Source organism: Zootoca vivipara, chromosome 5 (genome assembly GCF_965207765.1).
Source record: "Zootoca vivipara chromosome 5, rZooViv2.hap1.1, whole genome shotgun sequence".
NCBI lineage: Eukaryota > Metazoa > Chordata > Lepidosauria > Squamata > Lacertidae > Zootoca > Zootoca vivipara.
In genome coordinates, this window is record NC_142588.1 from 82,204,732 (window position 1) to 82,219,577 (window position 14,846).

General features: G+C 39.5%; 1 protein-coding gene across 1 annotated transcript in view; it reads left to right on the forward strand.

Annotated features, from left to right (window-relative positions):
• Positions 1 to 14,418, forward strand: part of PRKCI (protein kinase C iota) — a 36,532-nt gene extending 22,114 nt beyond the window's left edge. Inside the window, exons 10-18 of the mRNA XM_035133148.3 lie at positions 406 to 503; positions 1,902 to 1,988; positions 2,947 to 3,082; positions 4,245 to 4,332; positions 5,150 to 5,275; positions 6,232 to 6,311; positions 6,543 to 6,632; positions 8,159 to 8,274; positions 11,256 to 14,418. Coding sequence (XP_034989039.1) covers positions 406 to 503; positions 1,902 to 1,988; positions 2,947 to 3,082; positions 4,245 to 4,332; positions 5,150 to 5,275; positions 6,232 to 6,311; positions 6,543 to 6,632; positions 8,159 to 8,274; positions 11,256 to 11,343 — 909 coding nt within the window. The 3' untranslated portion in view covers positions 11,344 to 14,418. The remainder of the gene's footprint in view (positions 1 to 405; positions 504 to 1,901; positions 1,989 to 2,946; positions 3,083 to 4,244; positions 4,333 to 5,149; positions 5,276 to 6,231; positions 6,312 to 6,542; positions 6,633 to 8,158; positions 8,275 to 11,255) is intronic.
• The last annotated feature ends 428 nt before the right edge of the window (positions 14,419 to 14,846 follow it).

Below are 14,846 nucleotides of genomic sequence, written 5' to 3' on the forward strand. Positions count from 1 at the left end.
CTCATACTGGGCTTGCATTTTAATACACATCTGTATTTTAATACACATCTGTATTGGCAAACCTCAAATAAATATTTTCACTTAAAGACATTGATGGTATAAATGCATTTAAAGGAAGCTATCGTCATAAGCAACTTAAAGAGCATGGGGAGTTTAAGCCTGTTTTGAAATTGCATTGTTGTATAATTTTGGAAACAAAATTCAATTGCATCCTACGAATTGCTGAATATGGGAGCAGAATATTTGACTTTCAGCTTTAGAAATGGGTATGACTTTTTTCAGGATAATTAATAATCTTATTATCATTGTCTGTCTACAAGAGCCAGGAAATCATATTTCTGCTTATCTGTTGCAAGTTAGCCAAAAGTATTACAAAAGCAACTGTTCTGTGTATTTTTATAATAGGATATTGATTGGGTTCAGACAGAGAAACATGTCTTTGAGCAGGCTTCAAATCATCCTTTTCTTGTTGGTCTTCACTCTTGTTTCCAGACAGAAAGCAGGTAATTGTGTAATATGATTTTTGCAGGTTCTTTCACTTGATCCTTTTTATAATAAGCTATTATTTTCCCCCAACACTAAGATATAATTAGCAACATACAGCACTAACACTTCTGCAGTTTCATCAAAAAAGACTTGAACGACAGGTTCCTTATGATCAAAGAAGATGGCTGTAAGGAAATCTTGAGCTGCAAAAATGATTTTCAATAGAGAGTTGTTGAACAATGAAGCCATACGTAGAATAAAGGATAGTAGAATGAAATGTAAAAACAGCATGCAGAAGAGCTGGTTTCTAATTCTAATAGTTAATGAAGGTGGAAGGATGGGAACCAGGTGTGCAGAGAGATCATAGTCTGTGTTAAAGTTTGAACACAGTGCAGACAGGGAGAAAAGCCAGAATGTGCCAGAACTATTGTTTGCCATCATTGAGTGTTCAAAACCTAAGTAAAATGGATTACTATAATAAAGAAATTGCTTAAGCATAGGAAAATACTTTGAGGAGTGGTGAAGTGAATATAATACTTGATCAAATGTCTTGAAGGCAAAGCTGCATACAGGAGGCACACATGGTGTGATACATTTACAGTGGTACCTCTGGTTGCGGACGGGATCCATTCTGGGGCTCCGGTCGGACCCTGAGGTTTCCGCAACCGGAGGGACCGCTTCTGTGCATCTGTGTGGCACGGTAGAGCACTTCTGTGCATGCGCGCGTGGCGAAACCAGAAAGAATACTTCCGGGTTTGCCGGGTTTGCATCCTGAAGGATACACAACCGGAGGTATGCATATCTAGAGGTACCACTGTATTAAAGAAGTTGGTAGTGCCATGTTGTAAAATAGGAAAAGAAGAAGGAAGGTGATAAACTAGCCTTGAATCATTTTCTCATAGTGGCCTAGGTGCTGCTGTGCCACATATTTCAATACTGTATACATGTCTGTTTACTTACCGTGGTAAAGCACTAGAGAATATATCCTCAGGCAAACCTTTTTGAGGAAGGGTAGAGTTTGAGAAAAAGGGCGTACAAGGAAAAGCAAAGCACAAGTCCTGAAACATTCAGTGGAGCTGTACTCCCAACCGCATGTCAGTAAAGGAATAAGATTGTAAGATTTATATTGTAAGATTTATGGTGTAAACTGCCCATTGATCTACAGATGAAGGGTGGTATAGGGCTGTGTTCATGTTGAAAATACCTGCAAAGGGAGAATAAATAGGCATGTTTGATGTTGGAGATGGACTAACCAAAGAGGAGAGGGGGAACTCCCTGAAAGCACTTCAGTTGTTAAGTTTGTGTAGGTGACAAGATGATAATAAATAAATAAATAAATATACATCTATATTATTATTAATAATAATAAAGTATATAAGAATCAAACCATTATAGAATTTACTTTTGTGTTCCAGGCTATTTTTTGTTATAGAGTATGTAAATGGAGGGGACCTCATGTTTCATATGCAGCGCCAAAGGAAATTGCCGGAAGAGCATGCAAGGTATGTGTTCCTATCATGACTTTTGCACATTCCTATGGGTTGAGGAAAACCCCAAAGGTGTCTAATTACATGGAACATCTCCTTTTGCCTCCCAATTTTAATTATTGTTTTGGTCAGCCTAATTATTGAAATGAAAGAGTTGCATTTGGTGGTTCTTATCTTCTCTTTCGGAGACTCTCCAAAATGAATCTAATTTCATTTGCAAAGTTAAGTAGCCTAGAACTCTGAAATGGGTGCCACAGTCATTTTATGTGGCACTGGATCAGATTCTACTATGTTTTGCTCTAAGGAGACCTATTGAAATTAATGGAGCTAGCTTAGTCATAATCATTTCAATGGGTTTACTCTGAGTAAAACTTAAATACTACCTACTGCCTCCTGTGCTCATTCTTTGCTAGCACAGCTGAGAGAGGTGAATAAAAGTTGTATGTTCTTTACTTGTTTATACCTTCAATTTCCAGATTTACTTTCTCACTTGTCTTAGCTGTTGTTTTTGAATTTCTCAGGCACCACACTTTGATCTCTGTTGGCAGACATAATTGGCTCCTACTTCAAAAAGCCTTTTAAAACTGCCAAGAGACTGATTTTTAGACATTTAACTTTTTTTTGCCACTCAGCAGAAAGAAGACACAAAAAGGCTAGTTGTGTTCATATGCATCAGTGCTTGGAATTACTGGGGTTCAACTGAACGGTGGAAGGGTCAGGTCACTACTAATTATACTTAATATATTCCAGCTTTCTCAAAGACCTAAAACTTGAATGCCTAATGATGAAAGATAGAAATAGCTCCTCCACAGAAGATATAACACTCTAACTTATAGATTTCAGGGAGGCCTGAGATGACTAATAAGTTTAGAAGGTACACCCAGTTTCATAATGTTTGATGTACACTGCTGGTGTTGTTGGGTCTAGCTATGGAAGGTTACGAATAAAATAAGGCACTTCAATTTCATTTTAGGTTTTACTCGGCAGAAATCAGTTTAGCATTAAACTACCTTCATGAACGTGGAATAATTTATAGGGATTTGAAACTCGATAATGTGTTGCTAGATTCTGAGGGACATATCAAACTGACTGACTATGGCATGTGCAAGGTAAGAGGCAAAATCTCCAAACATCTTGAAGTCTTGATTTTCCTAACACAATTTTCCTCCCTAGAATGTGCTGTAGCTTTTGAGCAGGTTGGCTTCATTAAAATATGTACAATGATGCAATCAAATGACCAAATAACTGGAGAGAAGAGGAATATCAATGGACTGCAGGTGTCATGGTTTCTCTTGACTCAAGTTGTTTAGAAGCAGCAGTATGTCTGTGCTACTAGGTTGGGCATGACTTCCCACACACTGTTCAGGGGTCGTCTCACAGTCCTCCAATGGAGATTTTCAGGGGGATTTGAGTAGATTGTTTAAAAATGCTGCCACCTCTGGCCACCAGTGGGGAGCCTCAAGTAGTTTGGAATTGTGCTAACTAGATTTTCTGCTAATTCCGTAAAATGATTTTCCATGGACTTTAGCTAGCAGCCCTGAACATTTTCAGTTTTTAGAAAGAGCGCTACTTTTATCTTGCTCTAGTGCAGTAGTTCTCAAAGGGTGTGGTGCTCCACACTGGTTTGGCAGGAGGGGTTAGCAAGTGTGGCAGGAGGATTCAAGAACAATCAAAGAAACATTTAAACATTTCAGTGTAGTATGATGAAATACCAGAGTATGCCACTGGACTCTTTGGATATAGAACCAGAAACAACTCTTCTTCAAGAGTGTTGGCTATTCTACAATTCTCCATGACTTATTTTTGTGAACAGGGATTTTCAATTCTGACAAATATGAAAGATCCAGAAGAGAGACTTTGTTTGTCTCAAATTAGATCTAATATAAATAAGATTACCTGGCAAAAGCAAGCTTACACCTCTCATTGAGTACAAAAGGCTTGTTTATAATTATATTTTGGGAATGATTCCTGTTCTTATGTAGCTGCATTGTTTTATACTTTCTGGATGTTCCACAATCATATTATAAAGTAGTTGTGATCTATGCTATAGATCAAGCTAGGAGTTGTTTCTTTTTGTTTTCCAATGTATTTCTTATCAATTAAAATTTTTATTCTGAAAGTGTGGCGCATGTATGAAAAAGAGCTCGTATGTTTGCTCTTGCCTGTTAAATTAGGTGTTGTGCAATTAAAACAATTGACTTGCTATTATGATGGGAAGCAGAATAAATATTTGCCTATGATTTTCATTCCCCTTTGTTTCCATTTTAAAAGGAAGGATTAAGGCCTGGAGACACAACAAGCACATTCTGTGGCACTCCTAACTACATTGCTCCTGAGATCTTGCGTGGAGAAGATTATGGTAAATACTATACGTATAAATACCAAACCCAGAGAGCATGAATAGTTACCACACAAACCAAATGTCCACTGCAGTTTCCCCCTGGCACTGAGCCCCTCTTGTACTCAAAATGTTTGTGCAATTAAAACCTAGCATTTGATCCAAATGCAAAATAAATTGACAGTGACCAGTTCTGCTTTATCAGTTTGATTTCTTAGAATGTGGGAACCATGTTCAAGCTCCTTCACAACACTGCTCATCCTGCAGCCCTCTAAGTGTTTCCCTGCCCTGTGCAGAGGATGCAGGGGCAAGAGGTCTGGCAAGAAAGCAAGGAAGTAGAAGGAGTACAGTGAGGTTCAGAGAAAAGATAATAAGCAAGAAAAAAGGGGAAAGAGTGAGGTTCTTAGAAAGATGAAGCAGGCTAGGTTCTTATGGAGCTCGGCTAGACCAGACTGGCCACAGCAAGAGGTAGGCCAGTTTGGTTAGTGGGATTGCCCTACTGCCAGGTGAATTGGTCAGTAGATTAGACCCTGACTGCCTGAGCCAATGGGAGGTGCCATTCCAAGCTGTGGAGTGCCCACCTGCAACCACTTGGGGAACTAGCTTACTACCTCTTTGGGAGAACTAGGCCATAGCGATCATAAGGATGTCATTGAAAGCCTGGAATTTCTTATCCATCTAGATTTACCTTGAAATCCTCAATTGTGTAGTCTAAGCGCTGCTCTTCTTCTTGCTATATCTATTACTTTCTACCACATCTTTAAAGGCTTTGCCAGATAAACATGCTGATTATACCAAATCCTTTTAAAGTAGTGTTTTGCCTTGTTTTAAATCACAGGATTTAGTGTTGACTGGTGGGCTTTAGGTGTCCTGATGTTTGAAATGATGGCAGGCAGATCACCATTTGATATTGTTGGAAGCTCTGATAATCCTGATCAAAATACAGAAGACTATCTTTTCCAAGGTAAAGCACAATTTTTGTTCAAGCAGTTGATTCTGTGGATCATGAATGATGCATTTCAATGAGGAGCAAGTATGATTTAAATTAAATGGTGAAATGTACAATGAAGCAAAGTTTTATCTCCTGATGAATGCCTGATTCCCAAGTTGATTTGTGCTTTCTGAACAAACATAGTGCAAAATTAGCTTAAGGGCAGCAGTGTATTGGGGTGATTTTTCATTGCCTTTAGAGACCTGAAAGTTTACTTCCGTGGCTAGATCTTAACTTTTAAAATAAAGCTACATGTCTTTTAAAATTATTCTATGTATTTAAAGCACAAAAGAGGCATAGCTGCCAAGTACCGCATTTTCCTCGGGAAAACCCCGTTTTTACTTACCTTTTCCCGGTGGTCCCCCGTATCACTTCGTCTCCTGTTTTTCTCCGTTATTTTCTCCTTCCGGCGGCCATTTTTTTCTTTCCGATTTGCCCTTCTATGGGCACCAAAAATGGCCGCCGCCGGCTTCAAAAGTTGCATCTACGCATGTCCGGAAGTGCATAGACGCGACTTCTGGTGTCGGCGGCGGCCATTTTTGGTGCCCGTAGATGGGCGGAGCAACACCGGAAGTTGCGTCGACGCACTTCCTGATATGTGTACAAGCGACTTTCGAAGCCGGCGGCGGCCATTTTTGGGTGCCCATAGAAGGGCAAAGCGACACCGGAAGTTACGTCGACGCAACTTCCGGTGTCACATGGCTGCCGGTCCCGGGTTCTGCAGTCCTGGACTTGGAAGGTAAGAAAAGAGGTGAAATTAACATCCCATGGTCCAAAAGAATACTTCTATTTAGCATAAAAAACAGCCTTTAATTTAGTTCAACCTCTTATACAGATTGAGTTTTTCATTGTACCTCAGTTCCAAAACACACCTTTAGAATTTTAAAACAGAAAATTCATGAAATTAAAATGTCGATTATTTCTTCTAGTTATTCTAGAGAAGCAAATCCGTATCCCACGATCGCTTTCTGTGAAGGCAGCAAGTGTTCTAAAAAGCTTTCTTAACAAGGTAAGAGCTCGTGCCATATTTGGGTTGAACTTTGGTTGTTAAATATACATGTTACAGGTTTAAAACTGGCAAGAGAAAATTAGAATAAAAATATCAAAATACGTATTTGGGAAGGAATGTAATATGAGCACTTTAACAATTTGTGTACTTATATTTACATTCTATGCATGTTTCCTGGCCCAGTTACAATAGCCTAATTTGACCTTCATGTTATATGTTTTCTTTACCTAGGATCCAAAAGAACGGCTAGGTTGTCATCCTCAAACAGGGTTTGCAGACATTCAGGGACATCCGTTTTTTCGTAATGTTGATTGGGACCTGGTAAGTGGTCAATATAAATAATTGCTTTTAAATAGTTCTATGCACAGTGAATATCTGAAATCTTGCCTGGATGAGAGCACTTCTGCCATTGTCAGTGAAAAGTTGCCAAAAAAATATTGAGTTTTCCCCATAAATTTTATATTATGACACAGTAAGCAGATAATTAATCTTTTTGGGGCATGAGCAATGTCCTTTCAAGTACTCAAAGTGAGCATGGATTATGCAGTGCAGTGGTTATTTTAGTACTTCAGGAGCTCAGTTACCTTTTACCATGCTACTACTTGGCATGTTTTCAGAATTTTGGGGATTATGTTCAGAGCAAGGGGTTTTAAAGATTTAATTTAACAAAACTTACATACTGCTTGGTTGTAACAAAATCTCTAGGTGGTTTACGATAAATATTAAAAATTTCATTAAAAAACCAGTAACTAAAAACAATTAAAAACAGGAGTGAACTAAAAAGAGATTAAAACATGTCAGCATCTATGTGTCTGGATAGATTTGCCTGAACAAAAAAAATTTAAGCAGATGCTGAAAAATATATAGCAAAGAGATCTCTTTGATGTCACCTTACTACCAAAGTGTAGGTGATGCCACACTAAAATTTCTTAGAAGTACGGGGTGATTATTGTGTGGCTCTTGTTAACAGTGTCACTTTGGCAGTTCGAAGTGGTTGAGTGGGCACATATTGGGTAAGGCCATTCAAGCTTGTTAAGGGCTTTATATACCAGTAACAGTACCTTGAACCTGATCCTGTAAGAAATGAAAATCTTTAAGCAGACGTGTTTATAAGTTGGCAGGCTCTCGCTTCTGTCAGCAGCCATGCTGCAGTATTCTGTACTAGCTGCAGTTTTCAGATCAAGGGTAAGGGAAGCCCCACATAGAGTGCATTGCAGTAATTTTATCTTGAACTCACCAGTGCCTGAACTACTGTAGTCAAGTTAAGCTGGTCCATGAATGGTTGTAGCTGTTGTATCTTGCACAGCTGGTAAAAGGGGCTTCTAGGTACTGAGGCAGTCTGGGCTTCCAGTGACAGAGCTAGGTATAGAAGCACCCTGGACTGTGTAACCTGCTCCTTCATAGGGAATGCAACCCCATTCAGGTGTTGTTCTCTGACACGGGAACCACTCGCCTGCAGATTTGCCAAACTGGCACCAGTCCAGGTGTTATCCTGATTCCAATGTAATAAATGGAGAATTAGAGGTGAGTGTCGACAGTGTACTGGTGGCACCATGGCCCCAAACTCCTGATAACAGTTCCCTGTGGCTTCATGTAGATATTAAGTAGCATTGGGGAATAAAATAGTGCCCTGTGGCACCCTGTAGCATAACCACAAGGCCAAAAGCGTTCTACCCATTATACTTTGCAATACAGTGCCCCCAAAGCAATAGGATCATTGTGTGGAACAAAAGCTTACAAATACTATAACCCATAGTTTGTCCTCCTAAGAGAAATGTGAATTATCCTTAATGCACTCTATGTAATTATCCAACAGCAACACTTATGCTATGTGAACTTACTCCTAGATGGAACAAAAGCAAGTGGTTCCTCCCTTTAAACCAAACATATGTGGAGAATTTGGTTTGGACAACTTTGACTCCCAGTTCACGAATGAGCCTGTTCAACTCACTCCTGATGATGAGTAAGTAAATGATTAAGCTCCTAAACTGAACGAGATGCTCCCCTGTAATTCTAACAGCTCTTATTGTGGTAGTATTTGCCGTGATGGAACTTCAGAACCTCTAACAGTTTCCAGAAGTAGAGACAAAGAAGGCTATCCACATCCTGCCTTTCTTGTAGGTACAGTGGTGTCTCGCAAGACGAATTTAATTCGTTCTGTGAGTCAATTCGTTTTGCGAAAAATTCATCTAGTGAATCCCATAGGAATGCATTGAATTAAAAAAAAAATTTTTTGCCCATAGGACCACATTAATTGAATTTCAATGCATTCCTATGGGAAACTGCGATTTGCTAGACGAATTTTTCACAAAATGAATTCGTCTTGCGAGGCAAACTCCGATCGCAAAACCCATTCGTCTAGCGAAAAATTCATCTAGCAGTGCATTCATCTAGCGAGGTATCACTGTATCCTGGATGATTGGCCATTGCTGGAAGCAGAACACGGGATTGGATAGATCCTTAGTCTGATCCAGCAGAGCTGCTCATATTCCCATGTGACCAAAAATGGCTATCCCATTGTGTTGAACAAAATGGCAACTGGTAAAGTGCATAATGAATTGTGATTTACATGGTTTCTGAGATTTAAATAATAATAATTGGGGGCAATCCAGGATTTTGTAACTTCAGATAATTCAACACAGGAAGCCACTTTATACCAAAAAACAAACTTGGTGTCTGTCTTGCCCAGTATTGCCTGGCACCTACTTTCCAGGGTCTCTGGTAGAGATATATCATATCACCTGTTACCTGATCACAAGTAGTGATGACATGAATTGACCCTGAAGCCATCTGCATGCAAAGCATCTGTATGTGGCTGGGGAAACCCAGCCAGATGGGCAGAGTATAAAATTATAATTGTAATTATTATTATTATTATTATTAGAGTTATATAAGGACAAACAGATATATTTCTAACTTTTGAGAGCGAATACTTGCTTATAATAAGAACTGTACCCGGTATTGCTCAGGAATTCTAAGAAGCTAAAAAATAGAAATTTATAAATGGATAGCATAATATATTAGTTTCAAGGCCTGTGCATCCTCCTCCAATCTGACTCTGTTAACAGCTGGCCAGGAACTCTGAATCAACTTGGAGGGCAGGGCTAATGTTAATTAGGGTTTTTTAAACTCAAGGTAGTCGGGAGGAGGGCTGAAGAAGGAGACACTATATCTCCTTTGGCCCCCCCTCCTCCTGCCACACTGCAGAGAGTGGGAGGGTTCAGTCCTGTTGGATGGTGTTTCATCAGGGTGTTGCCTGCACAGAACACAGTAGTGAAGCAGCCAGCAATATTGCACCCTTGGTGGGCAGCTCCTGCACTGCTGCTCCGTGTGCTTGGCTATTGTCCCAGGCGTAATTGTTCTCCCCTCTTTGTCTTCCCCTCTCATGGCCCAGTCCATGGGTGCTGCTTACCTGGCTGCTGCTATCACCGTTAAATTACGGGAAGCAGCTGCCAGAGCCCAACTCTCCCCATTTTGCGCCACCCTGCAAACCAGCTCTTGCACCAGCTATATATACACACCAATGGGGCTCTCCCCAGGGAGGCTCGCCGGGAAGCTTCATTTCATATATTTAGATGCCAAGCGAAAATATTCCTCTTCCCCAGGCCTTTGACTAATTACGTAGTCTACGGCCATTTAAACTGGGAGTGGTGGTGATATTGTTTTGTTTCTTTATATTTTTGTTTAAAAACTAAACTTCCCTGTGATCCTTGGATGATGGTTGGTATAAAATTATTATTATTATTATTATTTATTATACTTTATGATTTGGGAACCCAGGTGGCGCTGTGGGTTAAACCACTGAGCCTAGGGCTTGCTGATCAGAAGGTCGGCGGTTCGAATCCCTGTGAGGGGGTGAGCTCCCGTTGCTTGGTCCCAGCTCCTGCCAACCTAGCAGTTTGAAAGCACGTCAAAATGCAAGTAGATAAATAGGAACCGCTACAGCGGGAAGGTAAACGGCGTTTCCATGTGCTGTTCTGGTTTGCCAGAAGCGGCTTTGTCATGCTGGCCACATGACCTGGAAGCTATACGCCGGCTCCCTCGGCCAATAACCCGAGATGAGCGCCGCAACCCCAGAGTCGTCTGCGACTGGACCTAATGGTCAGGGGTCCCTTTACCTTTACTTTATGATTTATTATTATTAATAATAAATAAATACAGTGGTACCTCGACTTACGAAGGCGATCCGTTCCGCGGCACTCTTCGTAAGTCGAATCCTTCGGTTGATGAAGCGTCTGTTTTGCACATGCGCAAAGTGCGATTTTTGTGCTTCTGCGCATGCGCTGACCGCGCGCGGGGCAAAAAGACTTCCAGGTTTGCCGACTTCGGAAGTCGAAACCTTCGGAAGTCAAGTCATTCGGATGTCGAGGTACCACTGTATAATAGTTTCTACTTGAATTATAGTTTAGTGATAGAAGAAGTGACTAAAAAAAATTCCTGTGTGTACTTTTTGTTCAGTGCATCAGAACCCTGACAAGAACACATTTCTTTGGGCTTCCTTATTTGTTTTTAGCACCTCAGTTTTAAGTTGTTGTTTTTGTATTTTTTTAAAGGGCTCCCTGAGCAGCTTACACACATGAATGAAAAGACAGTCCCTGCCTTCAGACTTACAATCTAAAAGACTACACAAGATGGGACTCAGTAGGAGAAGGGAAAAAAGGAAGCTTATACACTGGTTCTTAGTTACAGAGGTCTTATAGACCAGCTTGAATAGAAAGATTCAGAGGGAAAGGGCTAAAAGTTACTACTGTACTTTTTCAGCAACCTTTGTCCTTCTGTAGTAGCTTGATGGAATGGTTGCTGGTGGACAATTGAGAGTGTAGCCTGATGAATCTGATGTTTCAGTAGAGCCTGTGCTGAATACAGTAGCTCTCTGGGGGGTTTTCTCAGTACAAATTGCATTGTATTGTTTTTTGAGAATATAAATGCTCTTTTTATTTTCAGTGATATTGTGAAGAAGATTGACCAGTCTGAATTTGAAGGCTTTGAATATATCAATCCCCTTCTGATGTCTGCTGAGGAATGTGTCTGATCTCCCACTTCTGAACTGTGCCATTTGTTGCTAACACATTTTTCTGCATGGATGAACAGTTTGCAGTTGGGATGCAATTAATAAAATGCATTTACCTTTGTCATTTGCTATCAAATAAGAACTTTTAATTAACCTGCTATGTAAGCTGGATGCTTTTTATTTGACTATAAGGAAATCTAAAACACTAAAACAGATTTTGCCAAAGTTGAACTTGAAACATCAAGGCAACCATTTTCCTACAGGCTGCCTAATGTGAAATAGAGGATGTTGCCACCTATTCCACTTGAAATGTAATACAGCTCTGGGTTCAAAGTGGTCTAATTAAAGAGCACCTGCTTGCATTAAGTGAAATTAACACATCAAGTCCATCTGTCTTCAGTTTTACATGTGTCTGTTGCCAACCCAGAGTAAAATGTGTATGCTCCCTAATTTGTTTGAAGAACCCTGGTTAAACCTGAGTTCTCAGACCTGGCTAAGAAGCTTACTCGCATTGGTAATGGTAATGTGTTAGACTGAAAACAAATGAAGAGCAGCAGGAGAATTTACATGTACTGCCACAGCCCACTTCCATTCCATGTATATTCCACATTCAGTGTGAACTGGACGTAAAGTTTCATCTTCCATGTTACAAGTTTAGCATTGTAATCCTGTGTGCACTTTTGAGTAGGCGCCATTGGATTTGGTGGGATTTACTTCTGAGCAAACATCCATAGGACTGTGGTGTAATATTTGCAGTCTCCAGGATTATATATACAGTGGTACCTCAGTTTACGAACTTAATCCGTTCTGGAAGTCTGTTCTTAAACCAAAACCGTTCTTAAACTGAGGCACGCTTTCCCTAATGAGGCCTCCTGCTGCCGGTGCCCTTCCACCAGATTCTTTTCTTAGACGAGGTAAAGTTCTCAAACCAGGACACTATTTCTGGCTTTGCAGAGTTCATAAACCGAATTGTTTGTAAACTGAGGTACCACTGTAATATGCCTGTTGTCTTTGTCCATGGAGTTTTCTTGGCAGGGATACTGGAGTGGCTTGCCAGTTTCTTCTCCAGGTGGATCACGTTTAGTCAAAACTCTCCACTATGACCTGTCCATCTTGGGTGGCCTTGCATGGCATAGCTCATAGCTTCTCTAAGTTATTCAAGCCCCTTCGCCACGACAAGGCATTGATCCATGTTCTCGAAGCTACCAACATGAGTTTGACCAAACTGCAGGAGGCAGTGGAAGGAGTGCCTGGCGTGCTATGGTCCATGGGGTCACGAAGAGTCAGACACGACTAAACGACTAAACAACAAAAACCACTGTAATGCCTTGCTATTTTTTTAGACTTGGAAGTGGTACAGCATTTACTTTAGGCTTGACATAAGCATGGAGAATAGATGCTTTCTTGACAACGGAGACCATAGCTGTCTCTGAATAGGATTTTTCTTTCAAGCACCATGCAGTAGATTTGACTCCAAAATTACTTGTCATTTGTTTAATCAAAGTTCTTTGGTATACATCCTTGCTATGTAAATGAGTGCCTTCTTAAGTCTGTCCTTTTCAAAAGGGCTAATAAAATGTATGGTATCAGTTTGAATTAAAATGAACCAGTAGAGTTTTTTAAAAAAAGAAAAAATAAGTATTTAGCAGAAATAGGCAGCTAATGTTAACAAATACGACCTCATGCAGCCAGCTTTATAATTTTGCAGCTTCTGTTAAGGTAGAGAAGAATTTATTTTCACTATGGATTTAAAAGGCTAATAGTCTCATACAGCAGCTGTACAGTTTGAAAAACCATTACACTACATTACACTACAAAAGGATCCCTCTATTAATGTGATTAGGGAAGTGTGGCTCCTCTCATGGTCCTATACTTACGGCTCTAAGATGTATGCAAAAGTCTAAATAAAAATTCAAACCAGCTAGGTCAGTGAAGATGGGCGTTTTAAAGGTCTGTATATAATTAATATAATGTACCGAGAAAAAGTTGCATGCTTTATCTTAAAAGTCAAGGAACTGCTGGCTGGAGATGTCAGTTGTGTATTTTGCTTGATTTTTAAATGCTTGTAAAGAGAAGGGATTTGCAAAGTGTTTTAGATAATGTAGAAATGTGGACTTTAACTGAATAGTTGTCCAGAACCAAGCACATTCTAGTTATCCTTCTGTGAGTTGTTTTTCTCTGCCATTGTGAACTTAATCTATGGTACATTTGTGCATTAAGGCAAAAATTGCCTCTTTGACTAGTATGCATTATTTTCATTGTACTTTTCAAACACTGGCATGTTGAAGAGGAGGAATTGAACCACTTTGGTACTTTTCCCTTGTTAAGCGCATGTCAGTTACAAGGTACATCTTAAAACATTTACGTAATTGTGCTATGTTTTAGATCTGATGAGTAATCTTTCAGTTTTACATTCTTGAAGGGGGCAGGAGAATTTAAAAGAGCTAACTTACAACTTGGCTCGTGCCCTCTTATTTTATTTAGTCTTTTTTAATGTATCTGAAATTAGGCCACTAACAGTGGTTTCACTTCATAAGCAGCATGGTACAGAATGACTTATATAAGAGGTACATTTTCTGACTCACAAACTGTACGGGAGTGAAATTCTCACATCCAAGACTTTTCTTCAAAGCACAAAAGGAGTAAAATTGCAGATGTTAAAATGTGCTTCCCACCCCCTTGTGTATGTGTGTCTTATGTATTTCATCTTATAGTGTCAATTTTTAACAAAGAACTGAGGGATGTTAAAAGCAAATATCAAGTTTTGTTTTGTTTTTCATGTTTCCAAACAAGTGCCATGATATTAAGTTGTTGTCGTTTTTTTAAAAATATATATATATATTAAATGTGTAGAGGCTGTCTTAAAATATTGAACAGGGAATTCAGACATAGACAGCTAATGCAGCATGCTTTTCTGAAGGTAGCCTTTTAGTGTAAACATTGAACTAAATGGGTGCTTCCATCTTGTACTATGTACTTCCTTCATTTTGCAGATATTGTACTGTACTGTGTAATCTCTTATATTTCTGCACACTTTTTTACTTTCCATTTTAAGTTTCAAAATTAAAAAAAAAAACCCAGGGCTTTTTCTTTAAATCTTGTCTTGCACTCATTGTATGCTTTCCTTGAGTATTATTCTAATTTAGCAATTTTATTTACTTTTCTTTATTGCTACTGGAGAACTCTCGAACATTAGACGATAAACACATAATTAGTTTTCACAGACGATAAACTCCTCAAATCTTAATTCATCATGGGAATCTATAAACTGCCATCTCTTCTGCAGGGAAGGGTACAATTTAGGTTATAGTATTGCCAATTAGAGAAATGTGCATCTTAAAACGTTCTTCCATCGTACTTTTTGTTTACAGCCCTTTTGAAAATGCTGAGTTGCAGACTAGGGGCAGGTACATACTATACATTTAAAGCATAGTTTAAATATGCTGGTAATAGTAGCTCTCTGGCAGGGAAAGTATAGTTCCCATGATTCTTTAGGGGAGGTCACATTCTTTAAATGTGTATAG